This window comes from Callithrix jacchus, chromosome 16, assembly GCF_049354715.1.
Source record: "Callithrix jacchus isolate 240 chromosome 16, calJac240_pri, whole genome shotgun sequence".
Lineage (NCBI taxonomy): Eukaryota > Metazoa > Chordata > Mammalia > Primates > Cebidae > Callithrix > Callithrix jacchus.
The window spans coordinates 14,689,133-14,711,414 of NC_133517.1; the positions used below are offsets into that span (position 1 = coordinate 14,689,133).

Below are 22,282 nucleotides of genomic sequence, written 5' to 3' on the forward strand. Positions count from 1 at the left end.
AATAAAATTTTGAATTCAAGGCGAAGGATGGTGGCTCATGACTGTAATCCCAGCAGTTAGGGAGGCCGAGGTGATGCAGATTGCTTGAGCTCATAAGTTTAAGACCAGCCTGGGCAACAGGGCTTAAACCACATCTCTACAAAAAATTACAAAAAGTAGCCATGCATGGTGGTGCATGCCTGTAGTCCCAGCTACTTGGGAGGCTGAGGTGGCCAGATAGCTTGAGCCCGGGGCGGGACATTGTAGTGACCTGAAATCATGCTGCTGCACTCCAGCCTAGGCAATAGAGCCATTTGTTGTCTCGAAAAATATATAAATAAAATAAATTTTGGATTTAGGTAGTGGCAATGGAATGGAGAGAAAAGGGTGAAATTAATAAAGGATACTTTCAAGGTGTTTATTATAGAAATGTAGTGACATGGGATATAGGAAGTAAGCCAGTGGGAAAGAGAGAAGACTTAAATGTTTTTAATCTGGGATACAGGAAAAAGTGATTGTTAATAGGAGGGCTCATGTGTACAAATAGCTTCAGTTTTGGAGATGAACTTGATTCAAGTAAAACTATCTAGCGGGTGGTTTTAAATTCAACACTGGATGGTAAGTGAGTGGTAAAAGCATATATTTGAGGGTCCTCTGTATAGAAGAGGTTATCTTTGGCAATGGATAAATATTTTGATGATCAAATAAGCTTAAATAGAGGGGAGTGAAAGTTAAGGATATAGGCAGATTTATGTAAGAGAAGGAGAAAGAAAACTCATTAAAATAGAGAAGGAGATGTTGAATCCCACTGGGCAAAGAAACAAGCAATTTTGGTATGATGAAAGTCCAGGAGAGTTCAATTATTAAACAAGGAAAGGGAGAAGGATAGGCTCAAAAGGATCAAATGTTTCAGAGCGTGGGTAACAGCTGAGGGAAGGCTGTTGTGTTTGGCAATGAGAAGGTAACTCAGAACCTTTGAATAACAAAGATTCAGTAGCAAAATGGGAGCAAAAATCTTACTGCGGGGAGTAAATGCATGGGAAATATGGGCAGCAGTCACAGATAATATGTTTAAGGTTTGGGTAATCATCATTAGGAGCTAAAAAGATTGAAACCACCCAACTCTTCTGAAATTGGGAACTATCAATGGGCAACAACCCCATCACCATTTTCATTGAACTCATACTGGAGGTTTCAGTCAGCACAATGAGATAAGATAAACATATACAAATTGGAAAAAAATATAAATAAACCTTATTATGTGCAGTGACATAATTGCATACAAAGAAAACTATAAAAGACTCTGGTTCCTTTTCTGATTTCTCTGGTCATTTTGAATTTTTTTCCTCCTGTGTGCCTCTTCATTCGTAGAATTTTGTTCCTTGTCCTCTGTGCTTATCTAAGTCCTAACGTCTTAAATCCTTTTAAGGCCCAGCTAAGTACCAATTCTGTACTAAGCATCTTTTATTCCTTTCCATTTATATTTAATAAGTTAGTGTGAATGAGTATAGAGAATTACTTCAGGAGTCAATAAATATTGTTGTCCAAACATTCATGAATTAAATTTGAGGTCTTACACTGCTGAATGCAAAGACCGATTATAAAGCTACAGTAGTTAAGAGAGTAAGAAGTGACAGTAGACTGTTTACCAAAATAGAGAACTCAGAATCATAGGCACACATAAAAGCAACTTGATTTATGACACTGCAGAGCAGTGAGGGAGAGCATTTCATTCTGTGGTACTGGAACAAACGGACATTTACACGGAGAAAAAATAGTTCTTGACCTCTGCCTTATACTACCTACAAACATCAGTTCCATATGGGTTGTAGATCTAAATAGAGAAATTAAAACAATAAAATTTCTGGAAGAAAATAGAATACTTTCATGACCTTAGAGTAGGCAAAGATTTCAACTAATAAAAACCATAAACAAGATAGGAAATCATTTGCTATGACTGATTTTTGCCATAAGGTCTTTCTCACTAAGACTGACATAAAAAGGAATGATCATTTACTTTGCCAGACTAGAGATGTGGGACAGGGAGGGAAGGACTGTTACAGCAGCAGATAGTTCCTGTTCCTGTAGCAGGAAGCTTTGCTTTGCTTTTCTGTGTTTGTTGTAGCTACCTAAAATCATCTTCTAACGTTAAGGCTTGTCTTAAGGACAGCTAGGGCAGTGTTCAACCTTGCTTGCTACCCTGGGCCCTTGAGTGTAAGCTTGGGAGGAAGGCTTCTGTAGGATCCTGCTCTAGATAAACTTGGGCCCAGTGTACTTCTCCAGAGCACTGGCAGGATGAAGCCCCACCTCCACCTTCAGCCTAGTAGGATTCTTCTGGTGTCTCCTTGTTCTCCATCTGGATGGATCTTTCCTTTCCTCTGAAGTGAGAACTGGTCTGCTTTTTCCTCTAGCTCACTCAGTTTTGCATATTCTAATTTAGGAGAAAGCCACCTTGAAGGTGACTTCCATTCCTAGTTTCCAGGGCAGTTATAATTTCCCCCCATTGTTTCATTCTATGTGTCAGTCCAGTGTGAATTTGGAACTGAATTGGAGAGTTATAAGTATTTTAACAAATGAGGTTTGATTGTCATCTTACCCTGGAAATCTCCATGTTGATTCTTCATTGCTTATATAGTTTCTGATATCCTTGATTGAAAAAAATCTTGAAAGATAAAAGTAGGTTATTAATCTTATGTAAAGGTAATTTTTATGTTTCCTAGGACCATTTATGAAGTTGGAATCAAAGCAGAAATTGGTCACCAAAAATTATCGCCTAAATTATGTACTTTTAACAAACACAGAGGATTATAAGGGAGTAGATCTCTTTCAAATCCAAAAATCTCTGAAGAATAAATCCTCTATAGATAACCCTTTAGTTTGGAATTAGCTGTTTATGCTGTCTAAATCTAGAGATCTAGTCAGTAACTAGATCTCTACTGAGTGTAGCCTTGTTAGGGAGAAGGGACTATCTTCTCACTATCTTCTGATTGTGATACTGCTTTCCCTACACATCAGAAGTGCTGAATTAGTGAATGAGACGTACGTGATAAGCAGTTACAGAAGACTGAGGGATCAGCAAGCAAGCCAGTTATCGTGCTGGAGGCTGAACTTTGCCCTTACAATCAATCTCTGCAAACTCAGAAAGTATATGATCTATTTCCTGTTTATTCTTTTCCTGAATCCCACTTTAAAAATTAAATATTTTCAGAGAAGTCAAAAGAATGCCTCTTTTTAAATAAAATATTTTTATATAATCTTTTATTTTCATAAGACTCTGTAGCTTTTTACTTAGTTTATGTCTGTTGTTCTAAGTTTTTATTCATGAACTAAAATGTTTAAAGGTTTTACTCAAGTGAACATGAATACAGTGGATTACATATTGTTCGACCTTCAACTGGGAAAATTGTGAATGAACTTTTCAAAGAGGCAAGGGAACATGGGGCTGTCCCTCTGAATGAAGCCACAAGAGCTTCAGGTGATGATAAATCTAAGGTCAGTGCTCAATTTTAAACTAATTACACTTAATGTATTTTACCTCCTCTTTCATTTTTATATTATTTGCAAACATTGTTTTTCTAATTGTAATGTCTATTTTAAATAGTTGTTTCATTTCTATAAAATTATCTTTCTATTAATGATTGAAATTTGAGATAATTTTTTACATTCTGAACAACTTTTTAAGTTACCTTTTAATTTAAGCTTTTGCAAAAAGAATACAGGGAGGTTTCATGTACCTTTCACCTAGTTTTCCCCAATGGTTACATTTTCCACGATTACAGTAGAATATCAAAGCCAGGAATTTGACATTTCTCTCTGTCTATGTCTTTTTATCACATGTATGATCACCCAACTGAAGCTCTCCTTCATAGCCTACCCATTTGCACTCACACCCACCCCCTCTCTCTTACCATCCCTAACCTCTAGCCAATACCGGTCAATTGGTTTTTCATCTCTGTAATTTTACCATATTAAGAATGTCACACAGGCTTGTGGTAGTGGCTCATGCCTCTAATCCTAGCACTTTGGGAGGCCGAGGCAAACAGATCGCAGTTCAAGACCAGCTTGGCCAACATGGTGAAACTCTGATGTTAAACAAATAGAGTCATAAAATATGTGACCTTTGGAATAGCTTTTTTCACTCTGCATAATGCCCTTGAGATCTACCAGAGTTTTTGCTTGTATCACAACTTCGTTCCTTTTTAATTCCTGAGTAGCATTTTATGGTTTAGATATACCACAGTTTAACCATTCATGTATTGAATATTTTAGTTTCCAGCTTTTGACTATTACAAATAAAGCTGCTATGAGCAATTGGGTACAGGCTTTCTTACTTATGTAAGTTTTTATTTCTCTAGGATAAATGCTCAGAAGTGCAATTGCTGGGTCATACATTAAGTGTATGTTTAGTTTCATAAACAGCCAAACTATTTTCCAGAGTGGTTTTGCCATTTTATGAGAGAACCAGTTTCTTTGCATCCTTTTCAGCATATAGTATTGTTACTATTTTTAATTTTAGCCATTTGGGTAGGTGTGTAGTGATAATACAACGTGGTTTTATTTCTCTAATGACTAATAATGTTAATTTGCATTTTCCTAATGGCTAGTGAGGAACATCTTTTCATGTGCTGCTTTGCCGTTATCTGTATTAATTCTTTTCAATGAAATATCTCTTCATTACTTTTGCCCATTTTCTAATTGAATTATTTTGTTACTGTTGAGTTTTGAGAATTATTTGTATGTTTTAATAGGTATGAGTCCTTTGTCAGATACATGATTTGCAGATATTTTCTCCTGAATGTCATTTGTGTTTTACCCTCTTTACAGGGTTTTTGTAAAGCAAAAGATGAAACTTTGATAAAGTTCAATTTTTTTTTCTTTTATGGATCATGTGTTTGCTGTATTATCTAAGAACTTTTCACTTAACTGTACGTCCTAAATATTTTCTTCCTTGTTATCTAGAAAAATGTTATAGCTTCACATTTAAAGCTATGATCGATTTGAATTTTTTATATGAGGTGTTAGGTTGACACCAGAGTTTATTGTTTTGCTTATGGATGTCCAGTTGCTCCAGCATCACTTCTTGAAAGGTGCTCCTTTCTCCATTGAATTGCTTTTGTACCTTTCTAAATTTCTATAAAACTTCTATACACCTTTTTAATTATTATCAACTGACAGAATATTGGTATACTGAAGGCCAACACTTAAGTGTCTTTTGGAGTATAATTTCATATATTCTTATATGCAGCATTTCTCAACCTGAAATTTCTCCATCAGAATTATTTGGGGAGCTTATCTAAACTGCCTCGAGGCTTCACGTATTATGGTTCGATAGATTTGGGGTATGCCTAGAAATGTGTCTTTTTAAAAAATCTCTGATAATTTCGACATCCATTGTTGAGAATCACTGCTGTAATGAAACTTAAATTTTGTTTTTTATTTTCATTATTCATCAATGGTTTGAAATTATCTTTTAGTCAAGTCTTATGGTAATTTTGATTCTTGAAGGTTCTCCAATATGAGCCACTTTGGCTAATTAGAATTTATCTCGTTTTAAAATACATATCACATAATAACTTTTTGCTGAATAATCCTTAGTGAATTTTAACTCATTTTCTATGTATTTTAGTCATTTACAGGTGGAGGATACAGATTGGGTAATTCCTTTTGTAAGCGGTCTGAATATATCTATGGAGAAAATCAGCTGCAAGATGTAGGTACAATAATCAAAATGAAAAAATGTAAATATTTGCTTCTAGTTTCTAAAACTTTTTAAATTAAAAATTGATTATATAATCTTTTTGTCACTTTTTAAAACATGGGTTAAAAGGACCAATGATGTGTGGGTTTTCAGTCTTAATTTTTATGTTTTGTATCGCACTTATGCCTTGCACTTAGAGATATATAACTATTTGTTAAAAGAATGGATGATTCATTGTCAAAATGTATTTGCAGCCAGGCATAGTGACATGAACCTGGAGTCCCAACTACTTCAGTGGCTGAGGTAGGAGGATCACTTGAGCCCAGAAAGTCAAGGCCAGCCTGAAAAACATAGCCAGACTCTATTTCTTTAAAAAAAAAAAAGTGTTTAAAAAAATGAACTCATGCCAGGGTCAGTGGCTTAGGCCTATAATCCCAGCACTTTGGGAGTCTGAGGTGGACAGATTGCTTGAGCCCAGGAGTTCAAGACCAACCTGAGCAACATAATGAGAGCCTAGCTGTTTAAAAAAATCAATTTTAAAAAATTAAACAAATATATAGTTATTATTAAAATGATAGATTTTCATAATTGAGGTGAGGTATATATGTAGAACACCTAAAGTCATTCTTTGTTTCTGTTGCCTTTTGAAATTTTGGAGTTTTAATTTTATTTTAAAAATTTATAGTTTCTTGGAAGGTTACTGAAAATTCTGTCTTTCCCCTTGGCTCTGTAGTAAAGAAGAATATGGATGCAGATGAAGGAAAATGATGGGAGTCGTGGGTTGCACCTCTTCTCATTACTTTCATTTTCTAGTGAACCAACCATGAATAATTGTACTTCAAGGCCAGGGTTCAGCTATGGGACCTTTGGTATTTGCAACCATTGTAAATTTGTTAAGCTGAATACAAACTACCTAAGCAAACACATGTGATTTCATAAATGTCTTTCACTATGAATAACGAATAGTAGAAATGACTACCTATTTTAAAATGTAAATGTTTTGAGATATCACATTTAGAACTTAAAATTGGGGGAGATGTATTTTTATATATATGTGTATGTGTATATATGCAATATATATATATATATTTTTTTCTTTTTCTATGCTCAAAAGGTTCAAGTTTTGCTTAAGCTGTGGAGCAATGGTTTTAGTTTAGATGATGGAGAATTGAGACCTTACAATGACCCAACAAATGCTCAATTTCTGGAGTCTGTTAAGAGAGGGTAAGATATGTTTTTTGTATTCTACTTGTTACTTAGAGTAGGACTTCTTTTTTTAAGACTACTAATTATTAGTGCACTATGGGTTTTCAAGAAGTAGTTCCTGGAAATAAGTGGTTGCTGGGGTGTAGATATTCTTAAGTAGATGCAGGATATACTGTTACCTGTAAGTCAGTGGTTCTTTGTGGGGCAGGGGCATTGGACATTGGCCCATTTTTAATTCTGATGAAACTGTGGACCCAGTTCCAAGAAGAAACATCGTAATGTGACAATCAATGAATTAATTAGTATGTCGCTGCCCGCCCACTAAGCCACTGTCCTGCTTACTGTTGACAGGGTGACTCTCATTGCATGTATGCCTGAAATTCAGCAACTTATGTTAGAAATCTTTTAATGTGGCATTACTGCTGGCAAAAGATTTCAAAAGGTTAGTTTGAAGTTATAATTTGTGAAAATAAACTCAGATACTCAGTGCTCTGCAGAGAACATTGTAACTCACCCCTTCTTTTTGCTGAAGAATGAGGAACCAAATGATTTTGCTATGATAAAAAAGCTTTTCTGTGTTATAGTTAAACTAGCTGAAAGTGGGTTTATTTCTCAGTAGAAATACAATTAAAGACAAAGTCGAACATAAACTGGGGAATGAAGTCCTAGGAAAGGATCAAGTCATGCTGTTATAACCAGAGTCATATATACAGGGTTATACTCCGTAGAGGAATAGGAGGTGGATCTTTTCCAAATGTTGAAATATGTCCAGGGTGAGTGGCTGACATGGAGTGGAGGTTAAATTCATTGGAATAGAAGTAGTAGAGGAACTCTGAAGCAAAGGTATTTTAGAAGACTAATTAACATGAAGTTTGAATTTAAATTGAATTCAGATACTGTCAGGATACCAAACAAAGGCAACAAATGCTATAAGAAGTATGCAGGGCATCTGATATCCCCCACCTTGACACTGAATGACAGCAGTGCTCACAACTCCCCATGATGTTTAGATGGTTTAGATGTTTTTGTCCTCCCCAAATGTCATGTTGAAATGTGACTTCCACTATGGGGGTGGGGACGTGGGAGGTGTTTGGATCATGGGGTGGACCCCTCCCAAATGACTTGGTGCCATCCCCATGGTAATGAATGAGTTCCTGTTCTGGCAGTTCAAGCGAGAGCTGACTGTTTAAAGAGGCTGGAACCTCCACTTCTGTCTTGCTTCCACTCTTGTTGGTCTGTGATATACCGGGTCCCCCTTTGCCTTCTACCATGATTGTAAGTTCCCTGAGGCTTCACTAAAAGCAGAATCTGGTGCCATGCTGCTTGTACCTCCTGCAGAATCAGGAGCCGAAATAAATCTTTTTGTTTAATAAATTACCCAGCCTCACGTATTCCTTTATAGCAGTACAAACAGACTAATACAGAAAATTGATACCAAAGACTAGGGCATTGCTCCAAAGAAGGCTGAAGTTGTGGAAGTGTCTTTGGAACTGGGTAGTAGGCAGTGATTGGAAGAGTTTGGATTTCCCTGAAGAAGACAGACAAAGAAAAGTTTGAAACTTCTTAGAGACTTCTCAAGTGGTTGTGACCAAAGTACTGATAGAAGTATGGCCAGGGAAGGCCAGGCTGAGGAACTCAGACAGAAATGAGGAAGGTATTGGGAACTGGAGTAAAGGCCACCCTTGTTATGCCCTAGCAAAGGACTTGGCTGCATTGTTTCTATACCCTAAGGCTTTGTGGAAGGTTAAACTTAAGAGAGTGATGATCTAGGGTATCTAGAAGAAATTTCTTTTTCTTTTCTTTTTTTTTTTTTGAGATGGAGTCGGGCTCTTTTGCCCAGGCTGGAGTGCAGTGGCGCTATCTCAGCTCATTGCAGCCTCCACCTCCCAGGTTCAAGCAATTCTCCTGCCTCAGCCTCCTGAGTAGCTGGGATTACAGGTGCCCGCCACCATGCCCAGCTATTTTTTTATATTTTTAGTAGAAACAGGGTTTTACCATCTTAGCCAGGCTGATCTTGAACTCCTGACCTCGTGATCCACCCACCTCATCTTCCCAGGTGCTGGGATTACAGGAGTGAGCTACCACACCCGGCCCTGGTGGAAACAATTTCTAAACAGCAGAACATTCAAGAGGTGTTAAGGCAGCTTCTAACAGCCTGTGGTCAGGCATAGGAGCAAATAAATGACTTAAAGTTGGAACTCGATTTTAAAAGAGAAGTGGAGCCAGTTGGAAGTTTGGAAAGTTCTCATCCTGGCCATGTAGTAGAGAAGGAAAAAGTGTTTTCAGAGCAGAATACAAGCAGGCTGTGGAGCAACCACTTGATAGATTTGTATGAATAGAAGAGAACCTAGCCTAGTGCTACTAACCAAGATGTTAGGAAAAAGGCCTCGAAGGCATTTCAGAGGACTTTATGGCAGCCCCTGCCATCACAGGCCCAGAGTCCTAGGAGGAAATTGTGGTTTTAGAAGTCAAACTCAGGGCCCAGCTGCCCTGTGCAGCCTCTGGACGCCATTCCCAGTATCCCAGCTGCTGCAGCTCCAGCCACACCTCAAAGAGCCCCAGATATAGCATGGGCCTCTGCTTGTTCTCAAGGGCACAAGCCATTGTGAGCCTTGGTGGCTTCCACATGGTGTTAAGCCTACAGGCACACAGAATGCATAAGTGAGGAAGGCATGGAAGATTTCTGAGGATGTATCAGAAATTCTGGGTGCGTAGGCAGAAGCCTGCCACAGGAGCAGAGGCCCCTCAGAGACCCTACTAGGGCCATGCCAAAGGGAAATGTGAGCTTGGAGCACCCAGACAGAGTCCCCACTGGTACAGTGCCTAGTGGAGCTACTGGAAGGGAGGTGCCACCCCCCAGACTCAAGAATGATAGAGTCACCACCAGCAACTCATATCCTAAGCCTGGAAGAGCCACAGGTATCCAATTCCAATCCGTGAGAGCAGTCACAGGGCCAGAGCTGCCCAAAGCCTTGTTTGGCACCAATATCTCCTGTATGTGGGACATGGAGTCAAGAATTATTTTGGAGCTGTAAGGTTTAATGTCTGCCCTGCTGAGTTTCAGACTTGTGTGGGGCCTGTTGCCTCTTCCTTTTGGCGGATCTCTCTTTTGGAATGGGAATGTTTAACCCAATGACTGTACCACCATTCTATCTTAGAAGTAAATAGTGTCTTTTTTATCTTACAGGATTATAGGTAGAAAGAATATGGCTTGAATCTCAGATGAGATTTTGGATTTTTGAGTTAATGCTAGAACGAGTTAAGACTTTGGGGGACTATTGAGAAGGGATGATTGTATTTCGCAGTGTGACAAGGACATGAGATTTGGGGGGGGCACTGGTGGAAATGATACAGTGTATATTTTTTTTCCCTCCAAATCTCATGTGGAAGTGTGACCTCCGCTCTTGGGGTGGGGCTGGAGGGAGGTATTTGGATCATGGAGGTAGATCCCTTATGAATAGCTTTGTGCCATACCCATCGTAATGAGTGTGTTCTCAGCCTGGTAGCTCACTCAAGAGCCTGGAACTCCCTCCTCTCTCTTGCATCTGCTCTTGCTATGTGATATACTGGGTCCCCTTTTACCTTCCACTGTGACTGTAAGTTTCCTGAGATCTCACCAGAAGCCAGATTCTGGTACTATGTTGCTTGTACAGCCTGCAGAACCATGAGTCAAAATAAAACTCTTTGCTTTATAAATTACCCAGCCTCAGGTATTTCTTTATAGCAGTGCAAATGGGCTAATACATCCAACAAGCAAAAACACCCATATCAATTTTCGGAACTTTCTCCAAGGAGTTTATTAATAAATATCCACATTATCTTTTATCCTCACAGGAATTTTTTAGTGCTAATTTACAGATAAATTACTGTCTTAAAATTTAACTTTCTAAATGCCAGAAGCACTCCAGTTGTGACAACCAAAGCATCCGTGTGTTGAGAGCCACCAAGGAGTAATGTAAAGTAATTTTAAGAGAGATCCACAAGGACTAATCAATCATCATGGAAATTTTTGTGTTCTAATTTAAGCAGAAAATTCTGTTTTCCAATGTAGCTCATGAAATAATTACAGTAATCTCAACAACGTAATTTTTGAAAAACTCAATGATAACCTTTTTTCCCCCTTTTTAACAGAGAGATTCCCCTGGAGCTTCAGCGCCTTGTTCATGGTGGCCAAGTGAATTTGGATATGGAGGATCATCAAGATCAAGAATACATAAAACCTAGATTGAGGTTCAAGGCTTTTAGTGGAGAAGGGCAAAAACTTGGAAGGTAAAAATCCTAAAATGAAAAAAATACTTTGTTGAACATGAATTTTTCTTTGAGAATAAGAAAAGCAAAATGACCTGTGAAGTAAAAACCAAAATATGAACTATGCACATTAGATATACAAATCTGTTAATAGTATTATGTTGTTATATCACTGTGATATTCATTGATATTAATAATACTGTAGTTAATATTGATACTGAGATTGCAGTTACCATGTTCCTGGCCCTCTAAGCCCTACATATGCATTATCTCATTTACAACAGCCCTGTGATGTAAACAGTCATTACTTCATTTTGCAGGTGCAGTAATTTGCCCAGGATGATTGAGCTAAGAAATGGCTAGCATGTGGGATTCAAACCCAGGCACTCTGACTCCAGAGTCTGTGCTTTTCACCACTATATTATATGCCTCTTTCAGATTACCTGGTTTCAAAGGAGAGAATTGTAAAGATTGTTGAGGAGCTAGAATAACGGGTATCTTACATCGTAACTGAAGCATGCATATCTGCCATCAGTAATTACCAAGCTCTAGCGGCAGGAGCGGTGTGCTTCGCTTTGTGATTTTCAGTAGTTTTTAAACAACCAAACTCTTGTCAAGTTGTGGAAGCCCAATATGTAAAACCTGAGCTCCTCTGATTGTCAGTGAAGGAAGGCATTGTCTCTCAGACATTTCCAAAGAACCTTAGGACATTGAAGAGCACAGTTTAAAAACCAATGTGCATGGCAGAATGTTTAGTGGGTTCCTTTATAATAGTCATGGCTTAACGTAATCTTAGAAATTGTGAAATATGTTGGTAAAAGTTACCCTCCACTTTTCCACATACTGTTGCAGGTGATACAGAATTGCCGCATTGGGGATGTTGCCAGTGTGCCCTTTGGTGCATCCTTTGCTTCTCTTCATGTGATTCCTTCGCTTCCAGGCCCTTTTCAGTTGCTGGTGCACACTGGTTGCCTCTTCTCCTCCCATTTTTCAAGATAGGAAAGAACTCATTCTTGCTTCTTTATATTTTGCTCTCTCTAGTCTTCCTTTTTGTATTCTCCTGATAGTGACTGGTTCTGGGGACCTAAAGGAAATACGGGAATTTATGTTGACCTGTTTTTCTCAGGACACAGATGCTTCAATTTTCAGTAACAGGCCTACTTGGAATTTTCTTCCTCATCTTTCTTTCCTGCCCTATGTCAGGCTTCTCTTTTTTTCTTTTTTTTTTTTTTTTGAGATAGGGTCTTGCTCTGTTGCCCAGACTGGAGTACAGTGGTGCAGTCATAGCTCACTGCTGCCTTGACCTCCTGGGCTCAAGCAAGCTTCCTACCCCATTCTCCTGACTAGCTGGGACTACAGGCACTGCTGAGCCCAGCTAATTTTTTTTCTTTTTAGTTTTTGTAGAGATATGGGTCTCACTGTGTTGTCCAGGCTGGTCTTGAATTTTTGGTCTCAAGCTGTTCTTCTGTCTTGGCCTGCCAAAGTGCCTGGGTTACAGGCATGAGCCACTATGCCTGGCCAGGCTTCTCTTGAATTGTAAAATACTATGTTTTTACTCCTCTTGTTGTGATCAACATACATATGTATATATTTTTTTTAATTTTCTCACACTTCTCATTTTTACTTAATATTTATTGAGATTATGATTTTTAATTAGAATGCAGATAAAATGCCTAGTCATCTCTTTGCTATATACGTTTTCCTTCTCTATTATTTAAATGTATGACCAAGAATTTATGTTAGACTGCACATCCTTGTTAGTAGACATACAATAAATATAGGATTGGAATTAAAGAAGGTAGCATAAAGGGAAGGCATCTGAGAAGAGCCAGCAGTGATTAAATGCATGAAAATAAGGATATTATCTCACAAAGATCATCTTCCTTTTAAGGCAAATAGCTAGAGAAAATAATAGAAAAGAAAGGAGACACTGATGGAAGAAAGTGAGAGATCAGTGGTAATAATGCCATGTTAATTTACTAGCCGTGTTGATCTGGATTCTGTTTTTAGAAAACAGAATCTACTTGCTAGTAGTAATAGGTTTCTTATGGGATCTTGTGTAGCTTATAGAACATCTAGAAGAGACAAGCAAACCAAAGTTTCCTTAGCCAGGAGAAACAAACACAATAGAACAGTGTTCTAGAGACACACCTATGCCCCCCAGTCAGGTGTTCCATCCCCATGAAACTAGGGACTAGATACTAGGACATTCCGTCATAAAAGAAAGAAATGCCTCCACTGCCTGGTAACCAGAAGAGCTACAGAGTTTTCACTTTGCAGTGCTACTTCCACCAAACAAGTATATGTTTGTTTCCTTGGTGGAAGGGTAGAGTTATGAAATCCTAGCTGCAAGAGAGTCTGAGAGATGTAGTCTTTAGAATTTTCAGCTTCTAATAGAGACTTTACACTAGAAGGAGATGAGTTTGATGTGAGCCTATATGTACACAAACCCAAATGTTGAATAAGCAAATACCTTATATACTAAAGTAAAGAATTACATATAGAACATTGTATATTGAAGATTTACATTAAGAGATATATGAAGAGTATAATAGTTAACCTTCATTAGAAAGTAACTTTCTAAAATAGCTTGCTTCTCAAGGGTTCCAGATAACTATTTACTGAACAGGACATAAAAAGGAGCAAGTAAAACAGAAATGAAAATAATCCATTGTCTTCCATAGATGGCCATCTAAGTACATACAGAATGTTACATAGATGGAAACTAAATCTTTTTATGTAATATACAATTGTGGTACAAACCAAAATGCAGTAAAAATGTGACATAGTACCCCACAAAATAGAAGAGAGCAAACCATACATGTAAAACTGCAAATTAACAGTGGTATAAAAAATAGTTTAGTGAGCTAGAGTAGTGCCTAACAAAATCACGAAGTCATTTTTAATAGGGAGGACTAGCGAGTAGGCATTCTTGGTAGGCTTTTGAGCTGACGTGTAGTGGTAAAAAAATTGTTATTTAATCTGCATGAAAACAGTCACTGCCTGTTTGTCCTACTGTTCTGTTCAAAAGATTGTGCTTGCCACTCTCACTCACCTGATATCTGACTTCATCTGGGGTCCTAGACCCAGAGGGCTCTCTTCTCTAACTTCAAAGCCTTTTCTTATCCCAGCTGTTCAACAACTCTGGCCTGACTGGAGCCTGACTGGGTTGTCTGCCCCGTGGACCTCAGTGAATCTGGGGACAGTCTCAGCTGTGCTGAGCAGGCAGTGCTGTGCCTCCCCAGTCTTACAAGCCTAGCTGCTTTTCTAAATCCCCTCCTTGACCCCTGCCCCTCACTGTCAGCAAATTTCTTTGCTTCCAGCTTCACTGAGAAAATAGTATCTAACAGGAATTCACATTCTTATTATGTTCCCCTCCAGCCTTCAGGATTATTATTGGTCATTTTCATCTTCCTCTCCCTCCATAAGTTTGAAGAAGAGGGTATTTGTGCTCCTGTCTGAAGGAATTACAACCTATGTCCTTTCCTGCCTTTTGCCTAGAAACCTTTACCAATTAATTTCTCTCTCTTTTCTTTCTTAAAGTTTCTTTTTAATGTAAAGCTTTTACTATGGTTTGATCAATTGAATGATACAGAGAAAGTTTTAAATAACAAACAGATGTGATTTTGAAAGCTAAATATTAGAATTAACATAACTTGGCCAGGCACAGTGGCTTACTCCTATAATCCCAGTAATTTGTGAGTTTGGGGCAGGCAGATGACTTGAGATCAGGAGTTCAAGACCAGCCTGGCTAATATGGCAAAACCCCATCTCTACTAAAAATACAAAAAAAAAAAAAAAAAAATCAGCCTCATACGGTGATAGGTACCTGTAATCTCAGCTACATGGGAGAGTGAGGCAGGAGAATCACTTGAACTCAGGAGGCAGAGGTTGCAGTGAGCTGAGATCACACCACTGCACTCCTGCCTGGGTAACAGAGAGCAAAACTGCATCTCAGAAAAATAAATAAAGTAAAACAAATAACATAACTTTTTAAGCTGGTTTTTTAATACCACACTACCAGCTTGTCCAGCTGTCTGTCTGGGTGGTTCTGAGCATGTCTTTTAGTCTCTCTGTGACTCAGTTTCTTTTGGATAAAATGATGTGGTTGGCCTAAGTTATACTGAAAGTCCATCCATTCCAGTTCTCAAAGGTTATTATTCCATATACAGTAGCTTCATTGTGACAGATACAGATTTTCTTACGTAGCTTCCCCGCCCTATATTTTCTGTTTTGAGAAGAAGCACACCTGGTCAGAATCTGCCATAAACAGAAAGCAGTAGATTGCAAAAACAACAGAACAACAGGGAGGCAACTTGATGTCTGAAAAGAGCCCAAGATAAACCTCAGCTCTCCTACCAATAGGAGTATTAGGGCTTTTTTTCCAGAGTTGTTGTTAGGATAATTACAATGCTAATAGCCAACTATTAGTAGTGCCAACTATGTAAAAGCACCATTTGGAGTGCTTATGTGTCCTAATTAATCTTTACAATAATGCTGCTGTTGTCCCTTAGGCATAGTAAGGGTAAGTGACTTGCCTGGTGTCACATAGTAAATGCAGAGTTGGGACTGAAACCAGGTAATCTGGCTCCAGGAACTGAGCTGTTAACACTGCTTCCCAGGCTGATGTAAATGAAATAATGAATGTGGCAGAGGTGGTAATGGTGGTAGTGATGATGATAATGTGTATACCTGATTGTCAGTGAGGCAGAGGTAAAGACGTCCTTTGCCTTCAGTGTCTCGTGTCCTTTCTCTTGGCTTTTTGTTCCCCTCCCTTGTGTAAGGAACACTGGACTGTTGGCACAGTAAACCAGATTGGCAGTGCAATTACTTAGGTCCTCAATTCCAAATTAAGAAGAAATTCCTTAATATCTGGTCATTTATTGTAAGTCATAACTTTAACCTTGTGTATATCTTTATATATTTTCTATCACTTCTAAAATTAGTGTCAGGAAATAGCTAAAGAAAAAGTGTCAGCTATTAGTACCAGATAATCTTACCACTTTGCTGTGTACTCTGAGAAACTTTTTGATTGGTAGTAAGAGTCATGATGATTTAGTTTTATATTGGACAAAAGCCCAAATGCCATAGAACTTTTATACTAATAAATATGTAGATACATGTGTGTCTTTTTTTCCAAATAATGTATAGAAACCCATCTAAATCTTATTGTTCAAGAAAATAAACTTCAAGGCTATCAAAAATCCCGTGAGATGACTGAGGATAATTGGGCTAAATTTCTGTTAATCTGTTAACCAAAAGGCACTGTATTTTTGACATTCACTTTTGGCATGTACTGTCTGATCATCCAGCTAGTGTTAGAAGGGGCTAAGACAGCAGTGCTAGGCTATCTAGTAACCAAGTTCAAGTGGTAAAATGTTCTATTAAATTAGCTTCATTATGAATTTATTGTTATGTTTTAACATTTTACTCTTCACTAATACTTAGAAATTATTTCTCTTTTGCAAAGTAGTGCTTGAATCAGATGTTTTTAAGTAATATTAGCCAAGTTTAAATTAAGTGAATTTAGTGCTGATAATAGGTACACAATAGCTGGCACCTGTTCAAACACTGTGTTCTAGGCCCAATATTAAGGACTTACTGGCATAATATACCTTCGTAACATAGTATTATTTCCTCATTTTATAAATGATAGAACAGGGATTCAAAATAATTGATGGACTTACTCAGCTTTACACAATAGACATTGCTGGGATGTGAAACCATGTCTGTCTGTGCTCTCAGTCATTCTTTGACACCAACTCAGAGTTGCTCCTATTTCTAACTAAAACTGATTTGCTAAACAGTCTGATAAAATTGCAGACAGTTAAACAAGGAAAATTCAGATTTGTGTTCTAATTCTTTAATTCTTCTTTCTTAGCCTTACTCCTGAAATAATCAGTACACCTTCTTCTCCAGAAGAGGAGGATAAATCAATACTTAATGCAGTTGTTCTTATTGATGATTCAGTCCCAACAACAAAAATTCAAATCAGGTTAGCAGATGGGAGTCGTTTGATACAAAGATTCAATAGTACACACAGGTAAGCTTCTTTACCAGTGGAGTCCTGTTTGCTATTATACGCTGGGTTGCTTACCTAAGTGAAACTATGTAACATGAGTAATGAAGAATATGATATTCTTTAGGTTTACTTTTAAGTAAGTTTTTGACAGAAGAAACATTTTTAAAAGAATAATAGCTGTGTATAAGAAATGAAATATATGGTATTTAAACAGTTTGTGTAAACGTTCAGAATACTAATGTGATCTCAGATATCACACAAAAATAAATTAAGAACTGTAGCTTTGTGTTGTTGCCAAAACAATAATGAAGTAGAATCAGATTTAACATTGTAAAACCTTTTTGGGACTTCATTCATTTAAAAATTTGTGATAATTTTGATGGGGATTAATTTTCTATATAGCAAATACTTCATAATATAATGTATAGTGTAAATAAAGTTGAATTGTGCTCTTGTCCAGAACTTTAGATAGTGTTAAATGTTCTTTTTATATTGATTGATTTGTACATCAACATATGATTTGTCTATTGAGGCAAGACCCTAACAGATATATTTATGATGTTGGTTGAATTACTGTATTTATGTGAGAGTAATTATCTAAAATTATGACAACACATTTCCTAGTTTTAGACTCACTTTGCCACAGGCAATCATAGTTACCTTTTTCTGGATCATATGCTGCTAACATATTTTATACTCTGAAAAAAGTAGGACCTGCACCTTTTTTTTTGGAGACAGAGTCTCACTCTGTCTCCCAGGCTGGAGTGCAGTGGCAGCACATCTCAGCCCACTGCAAACTCTGCCTTCCAGGTTCAAGCGGTTCTCATGCCTCAACCTCCTGAGTAGCTGGGATTACAGGCAGGTACCACCAAGCCCAGATAACTTTTTCTGTTTTTAATAGAGATGGTGTTTCACCATGTTAGCGAGGCTAATCTTAAATTCCTGGCCTCAAGTGATCCACCCACCTCAGCCTCCCAGAGTGCTGGAATTACAGGTGTGAGCCACCACGCCCAGCCAGCCCTGTACTTTTAAAATAACATTAGTACACTTACTTTATGCATAACTTACCTTATGATTCTTCCATTTTACAGGAAAAGCAAATGTTAAGTACACTCTAAAGTTACTTTACATTTAAACTTAAGCATAAGATAAATGTTTCAATTGAAATACTACATATTAAAGAAAGTTAACACCTTTTATAAAGACTAACATTTTGTGATTTTTGTTATGATTTAATTTTAACTTAAGCTTACATGAAAATACGATTTTTTACACTATAAATTATTTTTGTCTTGTTTATTCAGGATCCTGGATGTCCGGAACTTTATTGTGCAGTCTCGTCCTGAATTTGCCACTCTTGACTTTATTCTTGTGACTTCATTTCCGAATAAAGAGCTAACAGATGAAAGCAAGACACTGCAAGAAGCAGATATCCTCAACACTGTGTTAGTCCAGCAACTGAAATAATATTGCTCCTGTCCACGCAGCAGCATGTGGGAATAGGTGATATGCCATATTAATAAGGACAGTGCTTCCAGCATTAAAAACAACCAAATTATTTTTATTATTTCTACAGATAAATTTTGGTTTTATTGTTATTCTGTCTTCCAACCTGCATAGAGACAAATTTAGATTAGGAAGAGACTTCGAGATAAGGATGTTTGAGTTTTTAGTTCAAGGACTGGCTTATGTTGATAGTTTTTGGATTTCTAGGCAGATCAGTTTGTTCCATGCTTAGTGTTAATGTAACAACATTTGTTTGCAGAAAAAAATGAACAAAACCCCTTTTTGATAAGATGCATTCGGTAAAATTTGCACTAAAGTTTCTTGATGCAGCATTGACCAACAGCCATTAAGAAATCTTTTGATCAAATAAGTTGAAAATTTGTAATATATACTGAAAAGTGTCTCTTTTGATTTTGAAATTGTTTGATCATACAGTAATTATTTCTTCTATTAAGATTTTACACATCCTTTTTACTTACTGATTTAGGTATGTTCCTAGTATCAGAAAATACAATTTTGCCTTGTATTTTATAGAATTTTGACTATCGTGAACTTAAACAAAACACATAAAGGTCAGCAGTTCTTAAAAAGATATGGTAAACAGCAACAACATTTAATCCAGTAATTACAGTTCCTCCCAGAGCCTGCCTTGATCACATTCATTCATTTATTCATTCAACACATTTTTCTATGAAACTCCCTATGTACACTAAACACTGTTCTATGTGCTCAACCTAGAATGTCTTCTCCAGAACAAGACTAGTGTAGAAATACAGGAGTACAAATTCTGTCAGACAGACTGGATCTAAAGAATTACCAGCATAAATGTTTGCATTTCTCTGAAGCCAGAAGCTTGTCCGTCTTCCAAGACACCATTTCATCTTTAGTTACCACTTCTGGTTAGTTTTCCATTGCTGCCATAACAAGTTACAAAATAAGGCTTAAAATACCGCAAATTTGATTATCTTAGAAATCCTATAGGTTAGGAGTCCAAATGGGTTTTGCGGTGCTAAGATCAGTTTGTTGGCAGAGCTGCATTCCTTTCAGGAGGCTGTACAGGAGAATCATTTCCTTGTCATTCCACCTTCTAGAGGACATCTGCATTCCTTGGCTTGTGACCTTTCTTCAATCTTAAAAACCAGCACTGTTCCATCTCTATGACCCTTCTGTTATCACATCTCTCTGACACCAGCCTGCGGAGGTTCTCTGCAGAACTCATGACTAAATGAGGCCCACTGGATAAATCTAGGCTTATCTCCTCATCTTGAAATCCATAGTAACCTTAACTACATCTCCAAAATCTCTTAAGCATTTAAGGTTACATGCAGATTTTGAGATTAGGACATAACATTTTACATAGAACATTATTCTTGCCTACTGCATTCCCCACCCCATGTTAAAGATTCAGGGTGGCCCTTTATTAAAGATTCAGAGCCATCACAAAATAAATTTACCTCACTCATAGGTGCTCAAAAGTCACAACCCATTATTACAGCATCAACTCTAAATCCAAAATCTTATATGAGTCTCACCAACTGAAAAGTCTCAAATCTCACATTAAAGCCATCTAAATTAAATTTGGGAGAGGATCTGGGTGTGATATCTCAGTTCTCTGGGCTTGTGACTGTCTCAGAGTCATTTTTACTTTTTCACAAAAGTTAGCCCACGTTTCCAACTGAGTATCAGCTTATTAGCTCGTTTCTTTTATATTCTCTAAAGCTTTCTGTTAAAAATGGTGGCGTTTCTGCTGCTATAACATTGTCAAGAAACTTATGGGTCTCTTACATATGTCATGGGGATTCACTCATCTAGATAGGAGGTTGCTCACATCTTTGCTGGAAAATCCCATCTCTATTTGTGGCTTTTTCTGAAATAGCTGAGTGGATGTATGTTACACACCCTTAATCTCTTCAGAGAGCCCTTCGTGTGACCTGATACTCAGACCTTTTGATGTTTCTGAAGTATTAGCAAAATGTTATACAGCCATACCTTCATCGCTTTCTCTAGAGAAGCCTGTCCTCATAGTGAATTAGTTTTAGCAGCTTTTGCCAATTGAATGGGCCACGAATTTCCCAAATCAAGTCCTGGTTTCTTTATATTTAACAGTTCTTCCCTCAATTTATCTACCTCCTTCTATATTTTACTATAATCAGCAGGAAGACAGCAGGCTGTACCTTCCACAGTTTGCTTGGAAATATCCTCAGCTAAATATTGAAGTCATCACTTAAAAATTCTGTTTTACAAGTAACTGCAGGACTCAATTCAGCTTAGTTTTTTGCCACTATGTAACAAGGACCTCATTCCTCCACTTTTCCAATAACATATTCCTCATTTTCTTCTAAGTCCTCAGTGGCAGTGTCTTTAATGTTACTTCAGTTAGTAGTCTATTCATGATGAGTTAGATATTCTATGGCAGTCTAAGTGTTCGCTCTCACACTCTGACCGTCCTTCGAGCCTGCCCTGGCATTAACATTCCGTATTTCTACTACAGTCCGCTTAAGGCAGTTTAGTTTCTTTCTGTCATGCTCCTCAGAATCCTTCCAGCCTCTACCTACTGCCCAGTTCCAGAGCTACTTTTTCATTTTTAGGTATTTGTTACAGCACCACTCCAAGTACCTAGAAAAGTCTTTTATGCCTACTTCACTGCCAGAGGACTTGAATATGCTGCTAGGAGATCTTGAATTCACCATTCTCCAGGGTCACTGCTTACTTCAAAGAGGTGAATGTGCCTGTGCCAGCGTTTTCATAGTGAGAGTGCTGCCAGAACTACCACAGGATGAAAGTGATCCCACCACCACAGGGAAGAGGAGTTCTTCTCAAAACAAGCCCTGCTCCTTTTCACTTACTGAAAACTACGTTTATAACAGCCAGCCCCAATTCAAAAAGAGGACCAGGTGTAAAACCACCTTTTCAGGAGTCGAAATCATCTTCTGAAGAAAACGGTTTTTTAAAAGAAATGAACATTTTAAATTAAAGGGCATTGTCCTGTTTGGATTAACAAAACAGGAAAAATAACCAAACCTTGTAAAATTATTTGAAATTTTCTTGTTTTTATCAGTTGGGTGCCTATGGATGCACATACAGAAATAACTGCCATTTTTGTATATAATAGTCTTCCAAAATACAGAGATTTACATTGGGAGAGAATTAAAACATCCAGGAGGGATGAACAGTATTTCATGTGTGCTATGTAATGTTTTGCTCATTGAGAGATTTCCATGAATTATTTTTACTACTGCAGTCATTCTTTTTAAATTATAATCATGTCAAAAAATATGTCACAATGAACAGACAACCATGTGTAAGGTCAGTCATTTTGCATGATCTATGTAATCTAAAAGTTTGAAGTGTCTGCTTATCAGTAAAGACTGTTTTCACTGAAACTCATTGGAAAGGTTTTTCAAATTTTCTTTGATTTATCGTTTTGAGTGGCCAAATAGATTATTTTAGCATGAATAACATTTCCTATGGTTTAATTTCCCTTGGTGCACCTTTTTCAGGGACAGAAGGAACTGGTTGTAGCAGTATTACTGGAATTTCCTGTGACTGTTTCTGTTTTTATTCTACCCAAACAAAAAGATTCAGGTTCTTCTTTTTTTGCCACAGTGGATTTCTGAAAACGT

The 22,282-nt window shown here is 37.5% G+C and overlaps 1 protein-coding gene across 1 annotated transcript in view; it reads left to right on the forward strand.

Moving 5' to 3' along the window:
* The window catches only part of UBXN2B (UBX domain protein 2B), a 31,225-nt gene extending 9,183 nt beyond the window's left edge, over window positions 1-22,042 (forward strand). Inside the window, exons 3-8 of the mRNA XM_035276501.3 lie at window positions 3,321-3,471; window positions 5,606-5,689; window positions 6,792-6,901; window positions 11,015-11,152; window positions 17,013-17,174; window positions 18,458-22,042. Of these exons, the coding sequence (XP_035132392.1) occupies window positions 3,321-3,471; window positions 5,606-5,689; window positions 6,792-6,901; window positions 11,015-11,152; window positions 17,013-17,174; window positions 18,458-18,620 (808 nt within the window). The 3' untranslated portion in view covers window positions 18,621-22,042. The remainder of the gene's footprint in view (window positions 1-3,320; window positions 3,472-5,605; window positions 5,690-6,791; window positions 6,902-11,014; window positions 11,153-17,012; window positions 17,175-18,457) is intronic.
* Window positions 22,043-22,282: the final 240 nt, after the last annotated feature.